Source organism: Protopterus annectens, chromosome 8.part0, assembly GCF_019279795.1.
Source record: "Protopterus annectens isolate FY-2018-M chromosome 8.part0, PAN1.0, whole genome shotgun sequence".
Lineage (NCBI taxonomy): Eukaryota > Metazoa > Chordata > Ceratodontiformes > Protopteridae > Protopterus > Protopterus annectens.
Genome location: NC_056741.1, coordinates 1,636,389,959 through 1,636,416,986, shown reverse-complemented (window position 1 = coordinate 1,636,416,986; position 27,028 = coordinate 1,636,389,959). Strand labels below are relative to the sequence as shown.

Genomic DNA, 27,028 nt, shown 5'->3' with positions numbered 1-27,028 from the left:
AAATAAACTAGAGACAGACTATAACAAAATTTGCTACAAATAATCCTCAAAAAAAAAACACCATTGCATAGCACTAAAAATCTTAACTGGTTAGAATTACAAAAAGCACCTCACCTACCATCAAGTTATTACAGCTCATAAACTAATAAACTCCACAGAAAAATGCCTAGCTCTAAAAGAAATACTACAACCCTATATCACTTATAGAGCCCTATGATCCAACAATGAAGTTTTTCCATCTATCAAAAATCAAATAGCACAGGAGACTTACAATACTCTAACCAGGTGGCAAAAATCTGGAAACAAAACCTCCTGAAACAAGAGAGTTAGACACACTGCACAGCTTCAAAACATCACTAAAAATCACCTAATAAATAATTAGTTGTGCTCATGCACTACCTCAGGCTAACCCCCCCCTTAACCTAAACTCCACTATTAAAGTTGTACTCCCTTTGTGGAACCTTTCTGTACCCTAAACTCATGCATGTAACTTTATATCTCTATCACTAAGAAATCTCCCTGTATATTCACCTACAGCTGCAATTCACAGTATTCCTCTAGAGACAGCCACTCCACCCTCTACCTACTTTGTCTTCTACAAAACTTTCATTTCCCAGGTAACTATCACTACCTTTATTTTCTTTAATACAGGTCTATACAAGCTCTCTCATATAGCTACTTGTCCTCCTGCTAAATCCCTTGCTGCCTTTGCTTTCATTCTCTGTACTTCCAGCTGCTAAGCACATTACATAATGCATCCGTTGTCTATCTGTGTAATTTCTCTGTAACTTAACTACCTCAAAGAAAAAATGTACTTTCTTAAATTCATAGACTACTTTATGTTATATAATGTGTTCTAGATGTATTCATACAATTGTGTTTTCATGTAAACTCAATGTATTTTACAAAATGTCATTGTCTTTTTTTTTTTTCCTTTTCTTTGTCTTTAAATGCACTTGCCAAATATGTGTAGTTTTTCTCCTTGGGCCTCGACTGAAAAATGGGATAAACCCCAGTCGGAAATTCCCGGTAATCAAAAGTGAAATAAACAAATAAGCTATACAAGGGATCAGAGGCAAGAATTAAAGTGGGAGGGCTCCTCTCTGATAAGTTGTGTCTGAACAGAACAAGGCACGGGTGTCCTATTTCCCCTTTATTGTTTGCATTATATTTAGAACCACTGGCAAAGAAAATAAGGAACTCAGAAATTCAATGATATAACTGGTATGGTAATCAAGAAAACTTGGCTTTATCTACAGACAAAGACATCTCAGTGTTGTGGACCATTTTGAGACTGTTTCAAGTCTTTTCAGGATGCAAAATTAATGAAGAGAAAACAAAGGCTATAGCTATACGGTACTTATTTGGTGAACAGCCTTCTCAGTGGGCCAGTACCATGTGCTGCCCAGTGGTGGACACTGGGGACTGGCATCCCGTGCTGACACAGCAATACTGAGGCCTGATGCAAGACTTCAAGTACTACCATATGTTAGCCTCTAACATAGTTGTGCCATTTAAACAGATACAACAGCCACAAGTTTACCCTGAGTCAAAACCCTCAAGCCTGTAAGAGCCGGGGTCTTAATTACCTCACTTACCCTGCCTACATCTTTAGAAACTAGCTTCATCAGTTTGTACAACTTACATTCTCACCTTCCTCAGCTCCACTGGGGCAGATATCCATGCTACAAAAGCCAAAAGCATGGGCATTCTTGGCGTACACAGAGGAGCTTTTGATGCTTCAAGTAAGCCTTAAGGCTCATGGTCCTATTCTTAAGGATCTTCTTTTTAAGTGTGAGCAGTAATCTTCCATGAGACAGAACAAATGCCGAAAGTGGGAATCTTTCATTGGGATTTTTTTTAATCAAAAGCTCACTTGGTGACTTTTTCCAGGGAAGTCCTCAGCCTTGGAAAACCTCAAGAACACACAAAGTAGTTGTAATAGAAATAATGTTGTGTATGTTACCATAAATCAACAAAATTATCAAAAAACAAGAAAAATACAAAATGAGTAGTTATTGTTCTGGTAGATAACTGGATATGGCTGCTAGACTATTGAAAGCAGAGCAAGCAACAAGAAGACATGAAAATGATCCAGGGCTGCACTCTCCTTTCTTCCTAGTGTTTTGCTGATGTTTCTAGTGTGAGGAGAAGGCTAACCTATCAGGAGGTTTTCTAAAGTTTTTGAAAAGAGGCCAGATGTCTTGTAAATTCCACTTACTGTGAATAAATACTGCAGTACTGATATCTGTGATTGAGGTATGTTGTTACTAATAAAACATGGATTTCTCTATGAAGGCTTACTGTACTGAGATGAAAGCTGACAAGTAACTGTTTATCATTTATTCAGGGGTAGTATCTAGAAGCTTGGACATGTTACTGCCATACATTCCCTTGGGAAAACTGATACATATATTATGAGGAAAAGTTAAACTGAACCTGTTATTTTCATGGAGCATTTACAAGCTAGAAAAAAAACAATTACCAGAAACCAAAGTGGTACAAGTAAATGGCATGTTTATTGATGGAAACACTTAAATCTTTTTATTTTCATTTTGGTATACATCTTTTTTTTTCCTTTTGATGCAGAATAAATACATTTAATTTCATTATAATATGAAAGTCACAGAGGGAGAACAACTATGTGGTCTTTCCCCTTCTTGCCTGAGTATCCTTTATAACATGAGAGTATTTGAAGTGCAACATACTAAAATCCAGATATTGGAGGAGGAAATCCTTGAAAGCTTCTGCGGAAATCAGTACTTGGAAAAGGCTACAGACAAAAGTCATCATGGTTAAACAGTAGAAATTCATCAGGAAAAGCATATCATATATATTCTGTAAATATTTTGGAAGTAAACAGAGAGGTGTTTAAGAATGATGACTCCATCACTGTTTTTGCCAGTGTTACTTGCTGATCATCAGCAACCTTTCGACCTGTGGACCTACTCAATCTCCAACAAAGGGAAAAGAGCTGTCCAGGAGACAGGCTATTATTAGGTAACTAAAAGGTGTGATTTAGCTTCTTCTTCTTCTTTCTTTTTTCTGCGTGTACAGTACCTCATGCACACATTCCACAAAGCACAACGGAAGGATGTATAATGAGCTGACCACAGAGGCTGTCCCCTCATGTCCATAAGGGTTGTTCCCTCCAACAAACCATGTCTCTCTCAGAGAAGCAACAGCAGTGGTTTCCCTCTGTTTCTACCAGGGAAACTGCATTGTGTCAGTGTGACCCTGAGTGCAGATGGCCTAACCTTAGTCCAGGAAAGCAGGACAAAACCTTGGTCCAGTTTCACAAAAAATAAAAGAAGAAAAATTAGCACCTCATGAAAGCCATACTGATTTCACTTGATTTATTTTTCCCTAAAAATTTAACTTTTATTTCCACTTTTCATTTGAATACTTCTGACACAATTTCTTTTACCCCCCCCCCCCCCCCACAGTGATACTACAACCAAGGCACTGTACATGGCTCAGTCCTCCCTTTCCTGCTATATTACAGGAAAATAAATACATTTACTGCTAAACTTTGAACTGGGACATATAGATACTAACCAAAATTTCTCTTTCAAAAAACAATCTTATAATGACTTTCTACTAAGGATCCCACTTCTATGTAGAAGCTCAGGTGAGTGTCCTTCACCTGTGAACAGTGACACACCTCTGTCTACCAACAAGTGATAATCCTATTTTTTAATTAAAGTCTTGAAAAACAAACCTCTCTTACAATAGTCATTCACTATTTTTTCTGTGAATGTGTGTGTGCATGTGTGTCAGCACACGTGTTTTATATATATCATCATTATCATCAAAACCCTTCTTCCCATTTTTAACATGGAGTCAGGCTGTCATGTTAACTGTCACCATCTCTCTCGATTCAATGACACACTCCTGCCGCCTTCGACACTCATGCCTGACTGTCACAGATCTTCTCTCACACAATCCATCCTCCTCTTTGCTGGATGCTCTCATTTCCTTTTGACTTCTTCGTCTCTGTCCCAAATCTTCTTCACCATGTTGTCTTCTGCTTTTCTGCACATGTGCCCGAACCACCGTAATCTGTTCTCTTTGATCTTTTCTGCAGTTGGAGCTACTTTGGCTTCTGCTCTTATGTCCTTATTTTTTCGTCTGTCCCAAAGTGTGCATCCTACCACCCATCTTAGGCACTTCATTTCCATTACCTCTAGTATCCTATTTTGCTCTGCCTTTACTGCCCAGGTTTCTGTACCATACAGTAGTACTGGCTGCCCCACTATTTTGTACACCTTACTTTTTAGCTTCTTTGGCATTCTTCTATCATATGCTACATCTGACACTATATGCCAGTTGGCTGCAGCCCCTCTGACTCTAGCTTTGACTTCTTCTACCTCTCTCAAATACTTGAAGCTGTTAACCTGCTCCACAATCTTCCCTTCTGTCTCAGTTCTCATTATCTTCTAATTTCCTCAATTTGCTGTTATAACTACTGTCTTATCTGCACTCAGTTTCATTACATGTGCCTTTAGTTTTGCATTCAATTCCCCTATCCTTTGCTGAAGTTCTTGCTCATAGTCTGGCTGTAATGCCACATAGTCTGCATACAGCAACTTTGTTGATCTGTTCCCTCTGACCAGTTTGCTAATGTAATCCATCACCAGTATGAACAACAGTGGGCCTGGAGCTGAACCCTGATGCACACCCAGTCCCACTGGGAACTCCTCTGTGAGACCGAACACTGTTAATACTTGAGTCATTGTACACAATTTGCATTAATTCTACCAATGTTTCTGGGCCTTCAAACCACTGCAGGACTGCCCAAATGAGCTTTCTTGAGACCTTGTCATATGCTGTCTTCAAGTCTAGGCATGCCCAGTTGGACTCTCCTCATCTCTAGATTCTTCCCAACTATCTGTCTCACTGCAAACAATGGGTCAGTTGTGCTGCATCATGATCTTTATCTGAACCGCTCATCTCCCACCTTACTTTCTACTGCTCTTGTACTCATTTATCAATCACCCTCTCCAGACTTTTCATGCAATGCGGCAAGAGTTTGATACCTCTGTACTGTCCACAGCTGTGGATGTGCCCTTTGTTCTTGTACACTGGCAAGAGTATGCTTATTTTCCAGCCATCTGGCATACATCTTTCTCTCCACACTGCTATGAGTACCCAGAGGACCCACGTCTCCACTATCTCGCCCAGTGTCTTTTTCATATTTGCTGTGACCTCATCTGAGCCCGGTGCTTTCCCTAGCTTCATTTTCCTTAGTGTTTTTACTTCTTCTGTGGTGGGCTCCTCTTCTTCTCTCACTGTAGGCTGTATCTGGGGCATTACAGCTTCTATGGTGTTTTCTTTATTCAGAAGCTGCTGGAAGTACTCATTCCATCTGCCTTTGATGTCCTGTCGACTGGTGAGCAGGTTGTTGCTGGCATCCCTTCTAAAGGGTGAATGACTATCTTTTTTATCCTTTTTTACCACCCTCTTAGAATTTCATTGTGTCACATACTGACTCACTTTCCAAAAGCTGGTAGTGTGCCTGTGATGCCCTGTTCTTTGCTATTGCAACTCCTTTCTTAGCCTCTTTTGTTAGCCAACCAGTATTTCTTCCTAGCTTGGTCTGTCTTTTCTACCTCCCACTTTTTCCTGCACTCCTCATTTCTTTTGATGACTTCCTAGACATCTGCATTCTACCACTAGCATTCCTTATCTACCTTATTTTCATATCTGGCTCAGCCACATATCTGTTCTGTAGTCCTCTCATAAGCTGTTCTGAGGCACTGCCATTCTTCTTCGACTTCACCTACTTTCTCTTGTTCTTGGGGTACTAGAGTCCTACGTAATTCCTTGAATTATTGTGCTTTCTCTCCAATCTACTTCCAGGTCTTCAGCCTAATCCTGTTGACCTTAGAGCATTCTCTGACCAGTGCTTCCAGCTGATTTTAGCAAACAATTGTTTATGCTGTGGGTTGACTATTTCACTGGGGATGACTTTGTAATCACTGATTCTACCCCAGTGCCCTTTCCTTACTAGGAGGAAGTCTACCTGAGTTGCATGTTGGCCACTCTTGTATATGATCTTGTGAATGTCTCTCTTTCTGAACTATGTGTTGACTACTATCAAACCATTTGCAGACAGAGATCTAGAATGGCTTCTCTTTCTTTATTTCTGTTGTCCCACCCATGTGGACTCAGGCAGTCCTCCTATCCTGTTCTGTTTGTCCAGGTATGTGCATTGAGATCACCCATTATCAGTACCAATTCCTGTTGTCCTGCTTTATCTAGTAAGTCCTGCAACTGCTGTCTGAATGCACTCTCATCCTCACTATCACAACCCTGATGTGGGGCATAGGCTGAGATTATTAATATTGTCCTATCATTAGGTTGGAGTCTGATTCCCATGAGTCTGTCACTAATTCTGATGACATCCCTCACTGCCTTCTGAAGCCTCTCTCACCACATCTCCCACACAATTCATAGCCCATACTCCTCCTCATGAATAGCAGACTCTGGATCCCAAGACAAGTGGCTTTGCTGCACTGCCATTTCATCTTGTCTCTTGGATACATAGGATATCCAGCCTTCTCCACACCATCATGTCATCCATTTCCAAGTTCTGTCTTGACAGTGAACCTACACTGAGTGTAGCAATTCTAATATATATATATATATATATATATATATATATATATATATATATATATATATATATATATGGATTACTATCAAAATGTTGAAAGTCACAACAATTGTTCTCATATGGTCAAATCATTGTGTCGAATAAAGGTCAAAATTTACAATAATTTGAAATAACTTCACGTATGAGAATGTGATGTTAGATCCTCAGGCTATTGTAGTAAAGGTACTGCAGGAAACATCTGCATTTTTTACACACCCCCACACTCCCTACAAATTGTATAAATGAACTTCGAGATCGTACTACAGTGAGGAAAAGGATAAATTTCCCGATCTGCACTGTACCACGATCTCCATTCACAATGCCAAACTCATAACAGCATATCAAACTTTGCTTTCGCTATCATGAGTTCGTAATATTTCAGTTTAGCATTGTGAAAGTTTAAAAAAGGTGCATTCAAACACACAGTGTTTGAAAAGTACCTTACAACACTTCGATAGTAAACCTTTATATATATATATATATATATATATATATATATATATGTGTGTGTGTGTGTGTGTGTGTGTGTGTAAGTGGTTTGCACTGCATTTTGTTGAATGTTTTGTGTAGATTGCACATTGAGCAATTAACATTTTAGATGACTGTATGCATTGCCAACAAAATAAGTGGCTGTTTGTGGTGAGAGAGTGTGTGTGTGTGTATGTGTGAGTGGGTTAGAATATAGTTTAGGTAAGGGGATAAATTAAGTGTATATGCGAGTGTTTTCAGATTAGTTACATTTCATGTGTGTGTGTGTGTGTGTGTGTGTGTATGGTGACTGTCTGAGCTGTCTTGTGTTGTGGTATTTTTACGGAAAGGGTTTTTCTAAGTTGTATGGTAAAGCTCAGGGTCAGTACCTTAGTACCTACAGGGTCTTATATTTGCTTTTGGGAAGCTGCTAATGGGAGAAAATCACATTGCTTTCCTAAGGGTAGAATTCATTTAATTAAAATAACCAACAAGCTCGCACCTTCCATCATTTGAAAACACTTAAGTGTACCAGATGAGGTTTTTTTTATTTTGTTTATAATAAGTTCAAACAAGGTAGAAAAATATGTAACAATTTTCTAAAGAAAAATAAAAAAGATCTGCCCAACAAAAACCAAGAAAGCACAGACACTAAAACTAGCACTTTCATTCACTTAATTTGCTGTGACCTTCTTCAGAAAACTTAACTCCAGCCTCAAAAGCATTTATATAATAAAATATGTCACATGATCAATGATGTCATAAAAGTGAAAAATGTTTTGTTACAGTTATATAAAAATGAATTTTTTTAAAAGAATAGAAACTTCAATGTTGAACATCAATGCTTGATTTGCAAAAAACATGTTATGCTTATAGTGTCATTCAAACCTGGTGCACAGTCTGCACCAAGATAAATTTGACACAAAGATTATTTACATTCTAATAGTGTTTTACAATCACCTATGAATGACTCCCGGCTAACACTGTGTATATCAGAAAAAGAAAATTTCTTAAAGTCAGCACATACAATAGTGTGCCTAGCTAAAGCATTTCTATTTTTTTTTTAAACTAAACTTAGGTCGCATAACAATGATTTTCACTAAATCCTTGTTGCCCAGTAATATTTTTCAATTATCCACAATAATGTTTTTTATAGACCACATCTCCTTAGTTATAGGCAGAACAAATGCACAGGAAAAATTGTTGCTAGTTAAACTGTATTTATCCTGCCCACTGGTTTGTGCTGAAACCTGGACTTGGCCCAACAAAATAGGACAAGCCTTTCCTTCTCTCAAAGTGAGAACATCCTTTTCAATGAGTTTTAACCATGACCTGCCATAACCTCTTGCTTTGAAAAATAACCTTAAAGTTTCCATTTCTTTTGTAAAAGTGGCATCTGCTGAAGTTAGCCTACTAAGCCTAATCAGCTGTCCCTTTGCTACCCCTTTTTTAATATGGAGTGGGTGTAGGCTATCTTTGTGAAGATATTGATTCACAAACACTGACTTTCTATAAATACTACTAGTGACTTTCTGGATTGAAAATCAAATGTCAAATATAAATCCAAGAAGTTCAGTCTATCGCCAAAACCACCTATCGTAAATTTAAGAAAGTTTGTAGAGACATTTAAGTAGGACAGAAAATCAGAAAATTCATCGAAGCTGCCACTCCACAGAAAAAATAAATTGTCAATATAACAATAAATCAAGATATTTTTTGTTGAATTGGCAGTTAGTAAGATGTTTACCTTCCCAATTTGTCATCACGAGGTTAGCAAATGCTGGGGCTTCTCTTGTCCCCATAGCTATCCCTGATGTTTGCTTGTACAACTGATCATTCAATTTAAAAAAAATATTATCCAAGACTAGTTCCATAAGAGTACAAACAGTACTAATCTTAGAATTGCTAAAGTTGGTATTATTAGACAGATATTCTCTAAAATAATCTATTCCTACTTCTTGATTGATACAGGTGTAAAGGGAGACAACATCCAAAGATGCAAAATGAAAATGTTCAGCATGTAATTCAAAATCTCTCAGTAAAATGGTTGTGCATGTTGCACATTGTTTTTCATGTCCTAGTTACTGTGTTGGCATGACAACTAGGTGCTTAAAAAGAAGAATTTATGAACATCTTTTAGCAATTAGAAAGAAAGAATAAACTAATACTTTAGCTAGGCACACTATTGTATGTGCTGACTTTAAGAAATGTTCTTTTTCTGTCTTAAGACAGTGTGAGCCGGGAGTCATTCATAGGTGATTATAAACCACTATTAGAATACAAAGAATCTTTGTGGCAAATTTATCTCGGTGCAGACTGTGTGCCGGGTTTGAATGTTACTATAAACATAAAGTGTTTTTGCAAATCAAGCATTGATGTTCAACATTGAAGGTTTTATTCTTTTAAAAAATTAATTTTTATATAACTGTAACAAAATGTTTTTCACTTTTATGACATCATTGATCATGTGACATGATATTTTATTATATAAATGCTTTTGAGGGTGGAGTTAAGTTTTCTGAAGAAGTTCACAGCAAATAAAGTGAATGAAAGCACTAGTTTTAGTGTCTGTGCTTTCTTGGTTTTTGTTGGGCAGATCTTTTTAATTTACTGGTGGAGTTTCTAAGTTTCTTAGTTACAATTTTCTAAAGAAGTGTTAGCCCATTTACTTCTCAGTCCTGTTGTAACTTATAAGAATAAGTCTGCAAGCATTAGAACAACCCAGTGCTCCAAACTTTCTTAGGGTGCTCAGTACCTTCCTTAAATCCCATAATGCACAACACACCTCTTCTTCTCCATATTTCATTGCAGCCTAAAGTACTCTCTCTGATTACCCCAGCTTGCTAACAAGAGATTTTTGGAACATATACTCACATATATCTATGGAAGCCCTATTAAGAGTCACATATTTTTCTCCTAAGGTTTAATCAATGTTCTTGCAGTGACACAACCATGATGTTTGTTATACTAAGTAATGGAGGCATGCGGTAAACTCATCACATGGCAAGTTGGAAGAACTTTTTCTAAAAATCTCAAAGCACTGTGACATTCAATCAGAAATTTTAAGTTATGTACTTACCATAACTTGACATCTGTCTTGTCCTTCTTCATTCTTCCTTACAGATGCGGGTAGCCTGCCAGCAGGAAAACCCAAGTGTAATGACTGGAACAGTGAAACACGATGAAAATCCCAAGGTTCCCATGAATTCCACAAGTCTTCTAGAAGTCATTAGGTAGAGTAGTGGCTGTGAGAGATGGTGAGGAAGAATGAAAAAGGACAACACAGATGCCAAGTTGTGGTAAGTACATAACTTAAAAATTTAATGTTGTCCTCTTCATTCTTCCTCACAGATGGGTCAGAGTCCCCAGCTACTTCACTCTTGAGTGGTCTCAAGGAAGGAAATGCCGGAGTACTGCCGAACCAAAGGCAGTTCTGCTTCTGGAAATAATATCCAACTTGTAATGTGTGACAAAGGTATGAGTTTTCAACCAAGTGGCCGCTGCACAAATATCATCAATCGATACTCTGGAAGAGGATGCAGATGATGTAGCCATAGATCTGGTTAAATGAGCTCTAGGCAGATGAGGCAATTGTAGTCCATTCTTGGAGTAAATCATAGAAAGGCAGTCCAAAATCCATTTAGCTAATGTAACTTCAGAAACTGCTTGGCCTAATTGATTAGGTAAAATGGATAAAAATTGTCAGATTTTCTGTACTGTTTTGTTCTGTGAAGGTAAAAACAAAGTTGCCTATGGACATCAAGAAGATTTAGCATATGCTCCACCTTGTCTGAAAAATTCGGGAAGAACACTGGTAATTGAAATGATTGGGTGAGATTAATTTCTGTTGATATATTAGGCATAAAGGAGGGATTGGGATGAAGGCATACCCTGTCCTTATGGAAAATAATGTAAAGTGGTTTAGCAGACAAAGCTTGAATTTCAGAAATTCTTGCTAAGGTGATGGCCGCCAAGAAGACAATCTTCCAAGAAAGCAACTTCATGTCACAGTCAGCAGTTGGCTTAAAAGGCCTTTGAGTTAGGCCCTGGGGAACAACAGTAAGGTCCCACAGAAGGGAAGGATCTTTTAACGAAGGCCTGAGTTGGAAAGTTCCTTTAATGAAGGCCTTACATAATCTAGAAGTAGCCGGATTTCCAAAAAAATTCCCACAGTGGAAGTTTAATATGGCTGCCAGTTGAAGTTTTATAGTAGAAAAACTGTCTCCTTCCTTAAAGAGAGACTTAAGAAAAAGGAGGATGGCTGAGATCAGAGCTGAAAAGGGACTGATGTTCTCTTTGCAGGCCCAAAAAACAAATCTTTTCCATTTGCTTTTGTAAGCCTTTTTTAGTAGAGGGTTTCTGAGAGGCTAACACAATGTCTCACAGTGGAGCCTCCGTACAATTACTGGAATTGGGCAAACCAAGCAGTCAGTTTGAGGGAGAGTAGATTCCTGAAATCCTGTCTGGGTTCCAGTATCCATGGTGGATACTTCAGGTGAGACCAGAGGAAGGGGAACCAGGTTTGCCACGGCAAAAAGGGGGCAATGAAGATTACTGAGGTCTTCTACCACCTACTTTCTGTAGAAACTTCAGAATAAGTGGTAGAGGGGGGTAAGCATAAAGGAGACCAGGGGCCTATCGTGAACTAGAGTATCCCTCGGGGACTCCCCTGAAGGGGGGATCAGAGCAAAATACATGCTGCATTTGTTGTTCTGTGGGGAATCAAATAGGTTGCAGCAAGGTTTGCCCCAAAGGTCAAAGATCAGGATCGCTACCAATTGATTGAGGGACCACTCGTGAGGGGTCCAAATGGACTTTCTGAATCTGTCCACCAGAACTTTGGACTTTTCTGGTATTTGAGATGCAACCAGAAAATGGTTTGAAGATATCGCCCATTCCCAGGCTCTCATGGCCTCTCTGCACAAGGGATATGAACGGGTTCCTCCTTGTTTGTTGATATACCAAACTACCGACATGCTGTCTGTATGAATTGCAATAGGTCCTGGAGGAAGAATGTCCTGAAAAGCTTGCAATGTGAGAAGAACTGCTCTCATCTCCAGAACATTGATGTATAATCTGGTCTCCATGTGAGTCCACGTGCCTTGGACAAACTTTCCCTTGAAATCTGCCCCCCTACTCCAACTGGGAAGCGTCTGCTGAGAATAAGATAATCCAAAAGAAGCCACCACTGAAGATGCTTTCTGCAAACAGGAGTCAACCTGATAGGTACAGATAGGGGCTGAGACAGAATTGACCACTGAACAGCCAGAGTCCATTGTAGAACTTGCATAAAGAACCTTGCTAGTGGAACAAGAGTGATGGCAACTGCCACAAACCCAACAGCTTGGAGTATTAATTAGTCTTGCTGTTAGAGATCAGTGATGCAGAATAATCTGTACTTGTTCTCTCAGCGTTTGAATGCAGTGAAGGGGTGACAATGCTATCTGATTTGACTTGTCCAAAAAGGCTCCAATGAACTCCAACTGCTGTACCAGTAATGGATTTGACTTTGCCATTGGTTATGCCCAATGACTGGGACATATGTAACAAATAATCCTGGTTGAGATAGTTAGACGTCAGTAGTCCAAGTATGGAAACACCCAGAATTCTTGTAGTATCAAGTGAGCTACGACTACTGCCATCCACTAGACAAACACCCTGGGACTGTGGTGACTCCAAAGAGCAAAGCCCAGAACTGGTAATGAATGGCTCCCAGCCTGAAGCACAAATGACACCTAGAGGGTCTGTCTATTTTGATGAGATAGTATGTGTCCTGTCAGTCTATCGAGGACATCCAATCGTCCAACCGCAACAGCTGTAGGATGGACTGAACTGTCACCATCTGGAACTTTACCTTTTTTACATACAAATTTAGGCTGCTTAGATCCAGAATGAATCTCAGGTCCCCAGTTTTCTCTAGAACTAAAAAGAAATGGGAGTAATTTCCATATCCTTTCTGTTTGGTTGGGACCTCTTGGATGGCTCTTTTTTGCAGCAGCTTTTGAACCTCTACTATTGCGCACTCCCTCTGACTGGGTGGAATGTCAGAGAGTTTTGCTCACTTTTCTGGGGGTGACATGGAGAAGGGAATGTAGTATCCTTTGGATATTATGCGGTGCACCCAGGCATTTTTTTGAGAGTTCGGTCCAAGCTCCCAGGTGCAGTGAAAAACAACCCCGACTGCCTCCACAGTAGAGTAGTCGGGCAGCTCCTCAGAAGCATTGATAGTACTGGTCAGAGAATGGTTCTCTGAAGCCCTGACCCTACAGAGAACCTCTGCCTCTGGGTCAGCATTTTCCATTGAAGCCTCCCCCTCTGCATCTGGAGGAAGATTCCCCGGGCTGTTCCTGTGAAGACCCTGTGGACTTACGGAACCAAGTTTTTCTACCACCTCACTGATTTCTTGAAAAGATACTCTGAAAGGTAGAAACCCTGACCCTGATGGCTTGATCATGTCTGGCTCCTTACACGCCCAGCAGGCACTAGATGCACAAGTTTGTCTACCGGGGTGGGGGGGGGTTCAACCAAGAAGTAGAACAGGCCTGCCCCAAAATCCACCAAAAACATGGAATCCTCCAGAAAAGGAGTTTGGGCCGACCAACCACCTCTTTGCACAGGATCTCGAAAATGCTTCCAAAGGAAACGCCTTCCAGTGGAAATCCTGGAGATCCTTCTTCTTCATCAAAGTCCATGTCCTTAGTGAGGGACTCCAATGAGGACTCTATGTGCCTCCTCTTCCATGACTTATTACGAGGAACCTCCTGTGTGGGGTGCTCAGGGAAGGTCTCAGAAAAAGAGGGAGCTTCCTCCAAGGGAAGCATTTGAAGACTCCTTGGGGCAGGCTGACCCTGGACAGGCATGATAGGTTCAATATACCAATCCAAAGAGGGAGGATGGGGAGGATCATAGCTTGAGGAGGTCGGGTCTATCTAAGCAGGCAAAACCCTTTCCACAACCCGGAATGCCATCGGACCCGCAGAATCCCTCCCAAACTCCCCCCATAGCTGAAGCGACTGAGGAAGAAAAGTTAGGAGCCCCAGATCCATGGCTCCCAGGCAGGATCGGACCTATGCTGTCAAGCGCCGAGAGGAAGGGATGGCTTTAACAGAGTCAGAGCCGAACCTCTCCTCCCAGATCTGATCATGATCTCTCAGATTGGAGAACCTCTCTGATCTGATGACATCAGTGCAGAAGTGGTCAAGGTAACTGTTGGAGTCAAGGAAGAAAGCCTCGGATCCGACACAGACTCTGTTGGGTGGCTAATATCCTGTGACTCTGATACCGATGGTCAGATCAGAGAAGTAGACTGTACTGTAATAGCAGCAGTCACAGATCCCAGAGGTGATGGAGTGGGCAATACTCCCATCTGGATCTGAGTCTTGAAGATCTTTCTTAGCATCCTGCCCACAGCAATTTTCTAAAGGTTCCTGGAAGACCTTGAAGAAGCCATAGACCCTGGTTGGGAATGTTTGCTCAGAGTTTGAAGTATCTTGGACTGTACCATAGGGGGAACCGACCTAACCGTAAACTCTGACGTCCAGCTCCGAGCTCTCGGATCTGAGGGCTTTGGATCAGAGGTAGAGGTAGAAGGCCTAGGAGAGGGTTTTGGCACTGAAGAATCAGTCAGGTCCGAGGAATGCCTCAGATCCACTGGTTCAGAAGTAGGTCTCAAATCCAATGATGTTGGATCAGAATGCTTTGACATAGGTTCATAGGTTCATAGGTTGGTACTAGGCTATCAGCCCTAGGGCCTATACAAGCCTAGCCATAACAATTCCCTGGCTATTTCTTCCCACATTATTTACTTTCCTGGACCCCTGTCTAGCAGGGTGACTGACGTGATCCCTGGGGTGAATTTCCTTTCTCCCATCCAATTGTCAAGGTTCCTCTTGAAGAGGTCCAAAGAGGCACTCTGCTTGACATGTATGGGCAATCTATTCCAGAGTCTGGGGAGTCTCTGGGTCAGGAACCTATCCCTCCAGCATGTTTTGTTTATTGTGATGACAAGGTTTAGATCCCTGGAGCGTGTAGCTCTGAGGGATTGGGATTTCTTTAAGTGTAGCATGTCAAACAGCTCTGGGTTTGACATGGCCTTGTATGTTAAGCAGAGATCGCCTCTGAGTAGATGATATGCGACAGAGTATAGCTGGAGTTTTTTAAGGCGGTCAGAGTAGGGCATCTGCTTTAGGCCTGTGATTCTTTTAGTGAGGTATTTCTGAGGCCTTTCCAGTTGTTGCAGATGTCTTGAGAGGTACATACCAAATGGGGCGTTGTATTCTATAATGGGTCTAATGAGGGATGAGTACAGTGGGACAATGACCTCCTTCTTTCTGGATGAAAAGCCCTTCGTGATGAGGTGTGCCACATAGAAGGATTTCCTGACTGTTGTGGCGATGTGGTTATCGAAGGTGAGACCACTGTCAACCTGTGTCCCTAAGTCTCTTATCACACTTTCTGTGTTTAGTGTACTGCCACCTATATGGTAATTCATGGATACATGTTTTTCCCAAAGGGATAACAATACATTTCTTGGCATTGAGCTTGAGCCCATGGCTCTGGCACCAAGCATCTGTTTCTGTAAGGCCCTTTTGTAGAGTATCAACATCATTTGGGGATTCAATAATGGCTCCCAGTTTGCAGTCATCTGCAAACTTTGTTAGCCAGAGTCCCTTAGTGTTGACCTGTACTTCAGAGAAGTAGATGCCAAACAAGAGCGGCCCCAGGACTGAACCCTGAGGTACTCCACTTGTCACTTGTCTGGAGCTGGATTTGGAGTTGGCTACTTTTACAGTGTGGGTTCTATCAGTAAGCCATTTAGCAACCCATTGGGTGACATAGGGATTAATGCCCAACTTAGTAAGTTTATCTATGATTCCAGAGTGGGGGATGGTGTCAAAGGCCTTGGCAAGGTCTAGATAGGCTGTGTGGACCACCTTACCCTTGTCCATGGCTCTGGAGACCGATTCAAATAAGTCAATCAGGTTCAGGAGATAAGATTGGCCCTTCACAAACCCAAACTGGGTGGGGTCCAGTGTTTGAAGGTTGACAATGTCTTTGTTTATAAGTTCCATGATAATACGCTCCATGGCCTTGCAGATAAGGCTTGTCAGACTGATGGGACGGTAGTTTCCGGGATCCAAAGTGGATCCCCCATTGTGGATTGGGATAACTGTAGCTCTGCGCCACTTAGTGGGCACGAAACCTGAGGTGAGGCTATGATTAAACATGACACTTAGGTGAGGTGCCAGTTCATATTGTAGTTCATGTAGTACACAGCCCGGGATGTCATCTGGTCCCATGGATGCTGTATTCTTGGCTTTAGAGAGTGCGTTTTGTACCTGTGTGGCCGTTATTACTGGAATTTGGCAATCTTCCGGTATTGAGATGGGCCATTTAGGGGGTGAGAGGGGTGAAGTTGGCACTGAATCGATCTGCCAGGATATTGGCAATATCCTTTGGATCAGTATATTTAATGCCATTCTGTTTTAGCTCAGAGCAGACCTGAGCATTGCCATTTAGATTCTTGACATAGTTATAGAATGCTTTGTGGTTGTCTTTGGAATCTTTGGCAATTTTATTTTCGTAACTAGCTTTGGAGGATTTTATGAGGCATCTCAGTTTCTTACTGAGGCTAGTAAGGGAGTTTTTGCATCCTGGGATTTTCCTCTTTTCTGCAAAAGTTTCTTCCTTTTGTTGTAAAGTTTGTTTATGGCAGGGGACCACCAGATTGGCTTCCTTTTTTTGGATGAGAGCATTTTGGTTCTATTTGGGATGGCACGATTCATGCATGAGTGGATGTGCTCGTACAGTGCCTTAGTGTAGGATTCAGCAGTTGAACTTTCAGTTCCCGTCTGCATGGGTGTTATGAAGTTTGTCACTTCTGACTTGAGTAGCATGAAGTTGGCTTTGGAGAAGTTTTTTATGGTGGTTTCTTTACTGAGGGGTGGGGGTGGGATGTGGATGTTAAGGGTGATTAGCTTATGGTCAGACCTGACTAACGAGGGGGTGACCATAGGTATGGAGCATTGATTTCCCATGTTGGTAATGACCAGGTCTAGGATAGGTCATTTGTAGCGTAGCGACATTTTGGCTGGAAGCTCCGACGAAGCCCTGGGGGGACTTGTGAGAGTGCTTCTTGGGGTCAGCAGATGCCACCATACTTCTGGAGGAGATTTGAGCCTCTGGAGAGGAAGTATCCGAAGCAGGTAACATGCCCTTAAGAATCAGCTTGTTTTTGTGATCAGCGATCACTGTAGGATTAAACCCCTCACAAATTTGACAAGTTGATCTGAGATGTTCAGGTACTAAACAATACACACATCTGCAGTGCGCTTCAGAATGTGGGATTTTGTGTCCACATTCTGAGCAGCGTTTAAATCTTGTAGGTTTGTCTGGCATTGTTATCCACAAAATCACAGTATACCTGTAACAGCTAAACAGAAAGGAACTACTGTCTACAACCACTAGCTATGTAAACTACAACAACAACAAAGGAAACTCTTCCCTTTTACAGGTATTAGCAAAAAGGAAAGGAAAAGAGAAGAATGCATGGCTCAAAAAGGGAGCCAGCAGAGAAAAAAGGAAGACTAAGAAAGCTAACCCTGATGCCTGCAAAAACTAAAGGTAGCGGAGGAGGAGCAGAGATACAAACTATAAAAACCAACAAAGAGAAAAACTTAGCTGAAAAGACTTTGAATATTCGCTGTGAACTCGAGACTCCGGAGAACCACATCTGTCACTGTTGGCGGCAAACGAGATCTGAAAAGGTTGGGTAGAGGGAGGAGCTCGAGACTTAGATCCAAGTCTATGTAAATGTGGGTAAGTCATATCCGTGACCCATCTCTGAGGAAGAATGAAGAGGACAACATCAGATACTGACAGCTTAGTGCAGATGATTTCAAATATAAACTGCTAACTTGTCTCTCACTTCCTCGGGTTCTGAGTCTGATTCCATCAGTTTCCACATGCATAATGGGACTGAGCAACTGAGAAAGTCACTTAACCAGACTGCTCATGAGTCACCATCGATGTGACCTGCAGGCTTATCTGTAAACAAGCTAACTACATGTGTGTTTGTGTTATATATACACTCACGCACTATATATTATACACGGTATTGACAGCTGCTTCTGGAGGGAGTTATCTGGAGTACTTCCAGTGCTAACTTATATTGAGAATTAAGGTCATGTATGGCCATTGGGCACAAAGTATGTTATAATGTCACACTGGCCTATAGCTTAGACTATTATTTCAAATTAAAAAAAAAAAAAAAAAAAAGAGAAACTTCAGCACCAAACAGCAAAAATATGTTACTGAATTCAAATATGCTTCTGTCTATTAAGATTCTAATGTACCAATATGAAAAATACATTATTTATCACATATAAATATGGCTTAATAAAGAAGTAAGCTTTCAGAGCTGATTATTGAGAAATGTAATTGTTTTACTGTGTTGTACATTCAAACGGTTTTATTTATTACAATCATTAAGGTATTTTAGCAGTGCCATGTGTTTTGCAGTTTGTTCTTTGAAATACATCTTATAACACTTACCTAAATGCCTGAAATAGTCATCTAGACCACTCCAGAAGTTCTTCTCTATGACTGCTTTCACAAAACCCCATGGCTGTTTCTTGTACCGCAACTCGGTTGAAATCCTTACCAAAAAAAGAAAAACTGATAAGTTATCAGTAGTAACAGAAATTACGAAATCAGAGGCTGATGGTTAAAAGCGAAACATTTGCTTATATGTAGTTATTTGATTCTTTTTCACAGCAGCTGCGCTAATCTCACTGATAACATTGTACACAACATATGTTAATAAGAGCAGATTATATCACTTTAGCATAAAGGCAGAAAGACACTAAATCGATATAGTCTGCTCTTTTAAGTGTCTTAACATTATACCTCCCTTCCATCCTTACTTTTTCCCATACCCCTTGAATGCTTCTATGAATTTATTGTCTCCAAAGCACACCAGTAGTCCATCCCATGAATCTAAAACCCACTCTATGCAAAAAATACTTTGAGATCAAGGGAGTAGTTTTCTACAGAGTGCTGCCTGTGCCCCCTTCTTTTCCCTCTATCGTTGCTGTTTGGAATGACCCTTTCACATCTCACTCTTATAATCACATGCACCGTCCCCCTGTTTATTCTGGTTTCAGGTGAGATGATTTGTGGTTCCTGTCACTTCTGGTCATATTCCTTCTCGTCTGTCCCATGAATCTTTCTGGTAGTCCTTATCTAAATTCCTGTCAGCAGCCTGACTTCCTTTCCTTATATGGGCTCTGTAATTGCATATGCATACAGAACAAGTTGTAGTATGACTAAGGCCCTATACAGTGGAAGCATTACATCTTTGATTCGGGAAGCTGAGCTCCTATGGATATACCCCAGAATTATGCTGGCTGTTTCCATTGCCCATTCTGCTCTCAGTGGTTAAATACAGGTATCATCAACACCACTGCATCCTTTTACTGCTACTTTGCCATCAGATTCACTCCTTTCTGATACTTCATTCCAGGGTCTTTGTGACTCAAGTGCAGTACTTTGTATTTTTTTTTTTTGCACTGAAGCTCAACTGTCACCTTTCTGTCCACTTATTTGACCTTTCTAAATCCTTTGCTGCACTTCTCCCAATCCACAAGTGCTGCACCCATACCTCTTAGTGCAAGAAGTCTGGACAAAGCCAGAACGAATGGGGGACAAAGGCCCAAAAATAGGGACAGAATTTAAATATTCCTCCTATAAACTTAGAAATTTGCTAGAATAATAGGTTTTGCATTATTATGCATTTTCTGAAAACTATAGTCAGAAACTCAAAGGTCTGTTATTGTTTAATATTATTTAGTGACTTAAATCTTGAATGATTTTCCAGAAAACCACACATTTTATAAGGAACAGACCAAAAATACGAGGCAGAAATCTAGACAATCTGCAAAAATCTGTACAGTTGAAAGGTATGGAGCCTGCACCTGTCTTTGTGCCATTAGCAAAGAGCTGGATTACATTCTCTATTCCCTCAGATATATCTGAAACATACACACTGAAGAGTGCTGGACCCAGCATAGAACCCTGTGGTACTCCATTGGTTACTTCAATAATTCTTTGCCATGCCCTTCCCACTACAGCCCTTTGAGTCCTGCTGTTCAACCACACAGCTATTCAGTTCACTAGTCTTGGTCGTGCCACAACTCTCCACGTTTCCAATCAATGTCCTGTGTGAGACACAGTCACAAGCCTTCCTGAAGTCCAGGTAGATTATGTTTACTGGTACTCCCCTGTAAAGTTCACCTGTAACCCAGTCAATACACCTGGATCAAGTTTGATTTTCAGCACTTTCTGGCCATAGACCCTTCCTGACAGCTGCAAGACTGACTGTTGCCATTAAGAGATGCCATGAGCCCTCACCTTCAGAATTCTCTCCAAGACTTTACTTGCCACTGCTCTTAAGCTAACATGCCTGTAGTTCTCTAGATTTTTTTTCTTCCTACCGCTTGTACAAGGGTAATACAACTGCTGTTCTGTTCTTTGGCACTTATGTGCTAGCCGGAGATACACTCAAGATCTCCATCAGGAGATCTGCCAACTGACTGGCCAGATTTCTGAGGACTCTGGGAAGTAGCCCATCTGGTTTTGTGTTTAGCCTCCCTAACAGCAGCCCATTTCCCCTGAATCTCCACCATCTTTAGCCTGGTGCCTGTCCATTTTTCTCCCTGTCCTGTCCTACCTCCTTACCTCTCAGCATGAAGTGCTTCTCTTGATTTCCACTGGGAAGACTGAAGCAAGTACTCATTCATTACCCTTGCTTTACCCCACTCTTCTCTGATCTTCCTCCCATGTGAGCTCTGTCCCTCCATCCCTCCCTTCTTTCTGCTATGTACCTAAAAAGGCATTGCTTCATTCATGAACCCTTCTGCTAACTCCCTTTCAACACTGGCTTTTACTGCCCTTTAGTGCTTTTCTTACTGTACTGTGCCTCTTCCACCTATTTCATGTCCTATCTTTTGTCCTAATTACTAGCCTCGCATTCCTCAGTAGCCACTTTGACCTACTCTTTTGCCTGTTCCTCACATCCTTGGCCACAACCCTGCATACTCCATCCTGAGTCTTTATCATAGCGTTGCCTACTGCCTTGGCTTGCTTTCTAGTCACCTAAAACATCCTTTACTACCTGCCCCAGTGCAGCATAATCCACTCCTCTAAAATCTCATACCACTGTCTATATCTTTTTATTTCTGCCCTTTTCCTTATTCTGAACAGCACAGTGGCATGATTACTCTTGGCTAGCAGTGCTGTAACCAGGATGTCCATGACAGCCTTTGCATTGCATTCACTAGGGTCATGTTCAGAATTGTGGCACAGTCCTGCATCAATTGTTCGAATACCTCAAGGTCCAAGACCTCAATCATCTCCTGCTCCCTCTCTGCCCCAGAGCTCAGAATCTGCCAGCCGTCTTCTGACAGAGTCAGATCCTCTATGAGAATTATTGTCTTTGTACAAGTCTACACTTTTACTGTCTGCTCCAGTCTGTCATCTTCCTATTTTGTGTGATGGATAATATGTTGAAATAATCCATCAGCTCCCCCCTTCATCTTCCTTAACTAGCATGGCACATAACAGAGCTTCTAACCTTGGCTATATCATTGCCTTTCTGCAGACTGCTACTCCATTCCCCGTCTCTTATCCTCTGGGATTCCTTTGATGTTCCACTGGCCTCTTGCCATTCGCCCATGTTTCTGTGATACCAGCAGTGTCCATCCTGCCCTTATGGCTCCTTACATAACAGAGTAAGACTATCCAGCCATGGTCTGAGTCATCCTTGTTTGATCCTCTGCTATGTTATATATCTCTCTTTGCATTCTATCTATTGCCTCCTCCTCCCATCTACTGCTTCTGTCACCCTCCTCCAAATGTTAGTTAAAGGGTAGGATCACTATGCACAGCTGTCCCCTGCTTACATCTGGTTCCCATATGTGAGGTCTTCCTCCATGTTCCTCCCACTCCTAAGTCCTGCTCCTTGTCCAGAGTCACAGCTCTAATTATACTTCACTCTCTCCTCAGCGTGTTGGCTGCTGGTGCAAGAAAATCTTCTCAGAATGCAACAGCCAATCTCATCCAGGCATCTCCCTGTCACCTCACCTGTCTCTTCTGAATGGTCTTTGGTGTGTACATTCAAGACAGCATGTGTCTACCCTCCTTGGAGATCACTTTTGATCTAGCATGATTTTATCCATCCATAATAAAGTAAAATCAAATAAATAAAATCTTCCTCAACAGGTAGCACACCTTGTCATAGGCAGATGTTCTCCATGAAAGGGGGTAAAAGTATTTTCCAGGCTTTAAGTTCCTCCCCTTCTCCCATAATGATTAGCACTCCCATGTTCCTCTCCTGATTTTTTTGACTGCTTGAAACATGATGAAACTGCTCAGGACAGACCCAGGACTGAGTTTGTACTTTTAACCTATTTCTTCTTCAAGTTTCTCTTGGCATCAAGTCAGACTTCACTTTTGTGTTTAGACTGACTAATTCACCTCCTCCTTTGCAGCCTTGTTAGGTACAGTACTGCACCTTTGTTAGGCTTTCTTATCTTAGCTGTATGTTAAAAAATATACGTGTGTGTGTGTGTGTGTGTGTGTGTGTGTGTGTGTGTGTGTGTGTGTGTGTGTGTGTGTGTGTGTGTGTGTGTGTGTAGATATACAGGTGTGTGCAGAATATAGTGGGCTTACTGGCCATTAATTTTAGCTGCTTTTAACACCAACTGCTGTGTCATACTGGTGGCCCTGTATTTTGATTTGATTTTCTGTCAATATGGAATCCTCAAGATGTAAGACATGTACTAGTTGCAGGCATAAAATCCCACCTCAGAACAAGCACAGTTTATACTTGGTTTTCTTGAAGGCTTGGTACCTTTTACAAGCTTACAAAATGTGAGGTTTTTTTCCTCTCTCCCCTCCAAAACCTCACAGTATGGTTGTAGGCCTGTGGGCCCATTCTTTCTTTAGAGGAGTGGGAGCTCAGCATTCCCAGGCTACGCAGCTGCCCTGCTCAGGAATTCTGATTAGCCCTTTCTTACTCAGTGAGAGTTGGATGGTAGGGAGCAGGCTAGCTTGCTGGTCCTGGGGGTGGCCTACCCTCTCCCACTGAAGCTCTGTTACTGTTGTCTTTAACAAGTGAATGTGCCTCTGCATGCCAAACTCCCCCTGACATCTAGTGATGACACCCTTGTGGTGAGGCAGCACCACCAATTTCTCCCCCAAGGAAGGGTGAGCCAGCAGCAACTGCCCAACACCTGTACCCAACTATTAAATGAAACTGAACTTGGCTCAACTGAGACCTGGTCAATGCTTTATACCTCTATGCCAAGAGCTGGATGCAAAAATTTTGAGACTTTTCATAACAGAACCCTTCCATGATAGAAAAAAAATAAACTGATACTCAAAAGTCTTTTGCCCAGGGAACAAGAAAAGGTGGCACCTTCCTTCTATAATGAGCTTTTAGAGTAATGCAAGGCTAGCATTAAACATGGGCAGTGGTTGGGGGTCTCCTTCCCATTCATCTTCTCCCATTTCCTTAAAAAACTAGCAGAATGGACATGTAGACGTCATCCTCTTCTTCTGATGTTTTGAGATAAATAAAGGCAGGGACAAACCTTATGATTCTCTTCTCCATTGTCAAAGACAGAACTGTTGTCTCTGTCAAAATCTAGTTTAAATGTTACATTTTCTTCCCATTTCTATTTTGGCCAGTTTCTCCACTAGATTCTCAAGGTCAGTCAAAGATGACATTGGCTAAAACAAAATGGTGGTGTCTCCGCTGTAGGCTCAGACTAAGGTGGGTCTAAACTCATCCTGCTCTGCCTCCAGAGTAGATATAGACTCAGTTCCCCTCCTCCTGCTGGTGTGTCTTCCTCGGTTTCTTCAAAGGGTCACAGGTATATACTAGGCTTACAACCATCAGGACCTTTATAAGCCTAGCCATGCAACCCAACCCAATTGTGTCCTTATGTATCATGAGTGTATATTAGGAGGGAGTATGTTAGTGAGGAAGTTTCTAAAGGTTATGTGGACAGGGGATATGTTAGTTTAAACATAGTTACTCTCTGTCTCTGTCTATCACAGACAGGGGGACCAGACCCAGTGTGAATTTCTTATTTCCCATCCTTTGGCCAAGATTACACTTAAATATGGTTAGGGATGGACACTGCTTCACATGGATAGGGAGCCTATTCCAGAGCATGGAGATCCTTTTGAGACACACATCTGTCTCACCAACATGTCCTATTTATGTCACAAGCAAAATTTAAATCATTGGATCTACTGGTTCTGATGCTGTTCATTTTATGGATGTGCAAAAGGTCCATCACAGCTGGATCTGCGGATACCTTGTATGCCAGGCATAGATCACCTCTCAGTAACCTGTAGAAGACTGAGCTTTGAGATAGGGGTTTAAGGCGATCCACATAAGACAATGTGCTTCTACACTGGATTCTCCTGGTAAGAAACCTTTGTGGTTGTTCAACTGTTGCATATGTCTGGTCAGGTATATGCCAAAGGAGGTATTATACTCAATGATGGGTCTGATAAGGGCCAAACAAAGTGGCACTATGACTTCCTTGGGCCATTACAAGTTGGGCAACACAGAATGATTTACTTACTACCTTGGCCACTTGGTTAAAGGCCAGAATACTGCATACATATGTTTCCAGATCCCTGACCACCAGGTCAGCTCTTAGGGGTGTCATCATTGGCAAACTTAGCCTGGGTGGCCATTTTCCCAAAAGGCACTATAATGCATTTCTTAGCATTGAGTTTTAATTGATGACTTTAGCACCAGTCATTTGTCTGTTATTAGACTCTGTTGTAAGATTTTTGTGTCACTGGGGAATCTAAGATATCTACCAATTTGCAGTCATTTGCAAAACTGGTTATTCAAAGACCTTTGACATTAGCCTTTATCTCTGAGAAGTAAATGCCAAATAGAAGCAGTCTCAGCATGCAGCACTGGGGCACCTTGGTAGTGACCGGTTTCTTAGTGGAGGTGGTATCACCAATCCTGACTTCCTGGATCCTGTCTATGAGCCAACTGGGAATCCAGCGAGTTATGTAGGGGTTTATGCCCAGTTCAATGAGTCTGTCAACTATACAGAATTGGAGTATTATACTATATTCCTTAGCCAGTTTCAGGTAGGCAGTATTTACAGTTTTCCCTTATCCACTACATTGGTGACCTTCTCAAAGAAGTCCACCAGGTTTAGTAGGCATGACCTTTCCTTGAGAAAGCCAAACTGGATTGAGACCAGTGTCTGATGGTTGCCTATGTCCTTGCTGATCATTTCCATGATAATTTGTTCCATGGCTTTGCATATTAGACCAGTCAGACTAATGGGTCTGTAGTTTCTGGGGTTGGTTGATGGTTCACCAATGTGAAGAGGGACCGCCTCCATTCTCATGGTACAAAGCCTGTTTTGAGGTTATAGTTGAAAATTGACTCATTGTCCTGATAGGTCATGTTTCAAGCTAATTAGAAGGCATCCCGAGATATTTTCAGGGCCCACTGAGGCTGTATTTTTGGCTTTAGTGAGTGCTACCAGAACCTGCTGCCTGATAATAGCTGGATGGGGGGGGGCTATGCCAGCAGGTATTTCATAGAGGTGCGGGGGGGGGGGCAGGTTTGAAGTTTGAGCTAAATTTGTCAGCCAGAAGATTTGCTATGTCACTCTGCTCCAGGAAGGTGGCACCTTCACCGACCAGTTCAGCACACTACTGTGTGCTGCCTTTGGGGTTATGGACACAACTGTAGAAGGCGTTGTGGTTGTCTTTAACCTATGAGGCTACCTTGACCTTAAAAATGGGATTTTTGGACTTAATTAGGCCTCTAAGTTTCCTGCCTAGTTTAATTAGACAGCTCTTACCATTATGGGAATTGTTCTTCCTGATTTTAGCCATGACGTTTTTCTTTTTAGTCATATACTCTATTAAGGTTACGATTTCACCATAGTGTGGTTTGTTTATAGGGTTTGTTTTGGTTTACTCCCAGGAGGTACAGCAGTCTCTATACAACTATGTAGTATGCTTCTACCCTTTTCTAAAGATCTCAATTTCAGCTGTTTTATCTCTGTTACCATATTCACTTCTTCCAATATAGTTGGTTTAGATTCTGATTTCCATTTTCTAGTAACTGCTTTTTTGGCAGCCACCATAATTAGACACAACAAGGCTTAATCATGTTTAGCCAATTCTGATTCTGTATCATAGCTCAGAAAAATTATCTCCCTCATCAGACCAATCCACTCACCCAGAGTCTCCAACAATGCATCCCACAAGGAAGTTTGCCAACCCACTGCACTCCCAGATAATATGTCCCCAAGTACCTCTTTCCTCCCCATCACACCTCCAACATTTGCTGTCTACCTGAGGAAAAATTATCTGGACAGGACTAGTATTTTTGAAACCTCTGATGGGTGTGAGCACTGTCTGGTCAAGGGTATTTGTATTAACAAAATCCAGCAATCATTGTGCCTGTGAACTTGAGGCAGTGGATGCTTCCCAGTCTAAAGAGGGGTAATTAAAGTCTCCCATGAATAGGGTATTTGGTTTAATGGTGACTGTCTCCAGTAGGTCTAGGTACAAGCTATGGGATTCAGAGAAAATGGCAGATGGACCTATAGTCATCTAGTCAGTTTTGTCCCCAGTACTGGTCCTGTCTTTTGATGTAAATGCCATCAGAACCTGGAGGATTTCTCTGGCTCTCATTTTGCTGTCAGCATTTCTGGTTCTGGCACCAATTCCTAGAGAGGTAAGGCTGGTGTTACTGCCTGCCCCCTTAGCTTGACTCTGTGTTTCAGTAGCTTCAGTTTTTCATCCTTCATCATCAAGATCCCATATGTTGGCACTGATGGA

The 27,028-nt window shown here is 41.5% G+C and overlaps 1 protein-coding gene across 1 annotated transcript in view; it reads right to left on the bottom strand.

Moving 5' to 3' along the window:
• LOC122808522 (protein Aster-B-like) overlaps positions 1 to 27,028 on the bottom strand; it is a 1,382,984-nt gene that overhangs the window by 358,336 nt on the left and 997,620 nt on the right. The window contains exon 13 of the mRNA XM_044079476.1: positions 18,680 to 18,783. Within this exon, the coding sequence (XP_043935411.1) occupies positions 18,680 to 18,783 (104 nt within the window). The remainder of the gene's footprint in view (positions 1 to 18,679; positions 18,784 to 27,028) is intronic.